Source organism: Amblyraja radiata, chromosome 5, assembly GCF_010909765.2.
Source record: "Amblyraja radiata isolate CabotCenter1 chromosome 5, sAmbRad1.1.pri, whole genome shotgun sequence".
In the NCBI taxonomy this organism is placed as follows: domain Eukaryota; kingdom Metazoa; phylum Chordata; class Chondrichthyes; order Rajiformes; family Rajidae; genus Amblyraja; species Amblyraja radiata.
Window position 1 is genome coordinate 24,166,515 of NC_045960.1, and position 3,710 is coordinate 24,170,224.

The 3,710-nt window shown below is 46.4% G+C and overlaps 1 protein-coding gene across 1 annotated transcript in view; it reads left to right on the top strand.

Moving 5' to 3' along the window:
* Nucleotides 1-801: 801 nt before the first annotated feature.
* tbx18 (T-box transcription factor 18) overlaps nt 802-3,710 on the top strand; it is a 34,131-nt gene continuing 31,222 nt past the window's right edge. Inside the window, exons 1-3 of the mRNA XM_033020794.1 lie at nt 802-1,522; nt 1,944-2,118; nt 2,779-2,880. Of these exons, the coding sequence (XP_032876685.1) occupies nt 1,300-1,522; nt 1,944-2,118; nt 2,779-2,880 (500 nt within the window). The 5' untranslated portion in view covers nt 802-1,299. The remainder of the gene's footprint in view (nt 1,523-1,943; nt 2,119-2,778; nt 2,881-3,710) is intronic.

Genomic DNA, 3,710 nt, shown 5'->3' on the forward strand with positions numbered 1-3,710 from the left:
TATCCCTCTCTGATAACTATCTTAGCGCTGGCATTTATTGCTTCGCATACGACTTGTTGACATATTTTGACACTTTACGTTATTCTATAAGGATGCTCCGCTATGCATCTCCCTATTATTCTAAACCGCAATATATTTGCCCTTCATTCCGCGCACTTCTTGCCGTTAAACAATTATGGCATTACTGGGCTTATAAAATGCCACAGAATTAAATCCTTCTTCATTTTTACTTGGACGTTACTTTACCCCAGTACCAGTTAGTTTAACCAAGCTTGGTTAAAACAAAGGTTTGTACCTGGCCACTTTGTGTTAACCCCGCTGCGTTAATCCAGCATTATGTGTCTATATTCGGTGTAAACCAAATAATGATCATCAGTTATGCATCATTTTTGAGAGGCCCCTCTGTTAGCCACAGACGATAGATTTTTTTCCTCTTTGTCTATTACCCTGTTGTTGAAATCTGTCCCTGTTATTTTGAGTTTATTTGGATCGGTTTTTAATGTTATTTTTGTTCGCACATATTAAGAAATTTGTCCCGCGCTATCCAACCGATGTTGTCTGTGCTTTGCGGAAAAGTCAAAGTAATGCTTCCCCGAATTGTTTAAACCGTTAGAGGACTCCCGGAAGGAAGAAACAAAACCGGACAGCACAGACCCAGTTGACTTGGTGCTTAGGCTGCGTCCCATATTCGGACAAAAAAAGTTGGGGAATGTTAATGAGGTGGGCGCCCACGTTGGCCGTGAGACAGCTGATAGGGCGCCGGGGGTTGTGACTGACTGCTCCCCCCGCCTCTTGCCGCCTACAACTGGCCTGCGTGGAGTTGCACGGGTGAAGAATGTCTACCGCTCTCCCGCTTGTAAGTGCTGACAGATCAAGGCAACAAAATTCAATTACCAGCCCTAATTGCGCTCAGAGTCCACCCGCAGCGTGCCGAGTCCATGTCACTCCATCTGGCCCAGTGGACGAGACGGAACACCCCATTTTTCTCTCTCTGTCCCCCTCTCTCTGTCCCTCTCTCTCTCTCCCTCATACTATCTCTCTCTCTCTCTCTCCCTCTCTCTCTCTCTCCCTCTCTCTCACCCCTCGCCCCCCCTCTCTCGCTCTCTCTCTCTCTCTCTCTCACCCCCTCTCTCAAATCCCACTGATATTTTTTCCCAGCAATAACCTGCACGCTGGATACCGTCTGGGAGTTTGGAGAAAAGCTACTTTTTGAGAGGGAGGGGACAAAAAACAACAACAACTGTCTTCCACACACACACACACACACTTACACACGCTTACACCAGAGCCCGGCGTGGAATGGCTGAGAAAAGGAGATCGCCGTCTACAATGAGTTTGAAAGCCCACGCTTTTTCGGTGGAAGCGCTGATCGGAGCGGAAAAGAAGAGGAAACTGGAGGATCACTGCGTGAACGGCGTTGAGATGAAAGATGTAGCAGCCAGCCAGGCCGTGAACGCGTCGAGTAAGGACAGGGGCTCGGACGAGGAAAGGAACTACGGCACCGAATACAGCGAGAGATCGGGTGAGTTAGTTCGCAGCGCTCGCCAGGTTACGCGCTGGATTTCTGCTTTGGCTGTGGTTTCACTTCAATCATCTTTAAGTTAAAAAAAAACGTATTAAAAAAAAAACCGTATACAACCACCAGTTTCAGATTATAAAATATGTGACGTTAACCACCCATTAGTTGCTAATAAATCAACCGAATTACTTGTATTCTGAGTTCGACCTGTTGAGATTCAGATTGCTGCCTGACCCGCTGAGTTACTCCAACTTTGTTATATTTATCTATCTGTAGTTTCTTGGCATTTGAAGCAGGGTGCAAGGAAAATCCCTGTGTACATTGTAAATGCAATTAAAATATATACATGCAGTTAAAATGTCCTTGTTGGGATTGCATTTGCGCTGTGGTGCTGTTTTTAAATGACGCCCGCATTCTGCTTCAGTTGTAAACTGTGACAACGCCTTGGAGCCTCCGTCGCCGCCGGTAGCCACCAAAGCCTATGTACCGCCAAAGTGCAGCACTTCTCGGGAGGATATCCACGCCGACCTTCAAGGTGCTGACCTGTGGAAGAGGTTTCACGACATCGGCACCGAGATGATCATCACCAAGGCTGGAAGGTCAGTCTGACAGCGACTCGCGAAACTCCCGTCTGTCAAGGTGCGCTCCCTCGTTGTTGTTTAATTGCAAGTTAGATGTTTTATTTTAATTTTGTTAAACTATCTCCACTAACTCTCTTCACCACACCACACCGAATGCATCGTAAACCGCCAGCTTTAACCCCTTTCTCCTTCGGCCCCACTGATTGCTTCACATTTGCATCCCATTTCGCTCGATATTGCACTGAAGTTAATGTTATTTATTATGTATCAAGAAACGCACATTTCAGATTCGTTTGTGATTGAACCCACATGTGCACGCTTGTAAATGTTTTAAAAAGAGCTCAATCGCGGATTGGAAAGGGAAAACTGCAATTTAGTATCAGGGAAATCCATATGTTCGAAGTTTTGTGCAGTTAATCTGTTCCTGAAGCTCGATTTATTTCATTAGTAGTAAATTGGATGGGAATTATTCTTTATTTTATACAATGTTTTGGCTTTATTCGCCACGGTTAAATTGGCTTCTTCCTACATTTAGTATGGTTCCTTTTTTTCTCCCCTGATTGCGAGGTTTAATTACAGCTCGGGTATGGCTTACACTCCCAACATTGTGGGGTTACGATATTTTTTTTTAAATTTCTCCATTTAACGTTGTTATTATGTTCATTCTTTCCACTGCAGGCGGATGTTTCCAGCTATGCGAGTGAAGATCTCTGGCCTGGATCCACATCAGCAGTATTATATCGCCATGGACATCATTCCAGTGGATAATAAGCGCTACAGGTAACCAGTCCAGAAAACAAAGCGTCATACTGTGTGTGTGTGTGTGTGTGTGTGTGTGTGTGTGTGTGTGTGTGTGTGTGTGTGTGTGTGTGTGTGTGTGTGTGGGTTGTGTGTGTGTGTGTGTGTGTGTGTGTGTGTGTGTTGTGTTGGGGGGGAGGGAGTGATGCGAGAGGGGGGGATAGAGGAGAGAAAGTGGGGGTGGGGTGTTACGCGTAGGGGTGTTCGCGTCTAGACTCGGTCTCGCGAGGATAGGAGAGAGAACCGTGCTCGAAACGCTCCGAGGGGGATAGGTACAGATGAAGAGAGGGATAGGGCGAGAGAGTAAGGGGGAGAGAGAGGGCGAAGCGCGGGCGCTCGCTGCCACAACTGGCGCATTGATGGGTCTGGCATTATATCAACTACCCATTAAATAAGTAAGACAAGGATCCCGATCAGAAACGGCACCCATCCCTTCTATCCGGGAATGCTGCCTGTCCCGCTGAGTTATTCCAGCACTTTGTGCCTATCTTCGGTATAAACCAGCATCTGCAGTTCATTTCTACACAAAGTAAAAACACCCGTTCAACTAACGTCAAGGTTTAAGTGTCTATTATTTCTGTATCGAGCATGTGGTTAAAATTCGCGGCTGGACAGATGTAGGTAGATAGGTTCTTGAGAAGATAAAATACTGGAGTAACTTAGCGGGACAGGCGGCATCTCTGCCCAGAAGAAACGGGTGACGTTTCGGGTCGCGGCCCTTCTTTATGGGAAGCTTGAGTGAACCGGCAGCTCCCAAATTTCCCTTGTGTTATTTGGGCGCAAATCAGAACACAAGTTGTGGGGAAAGAAAG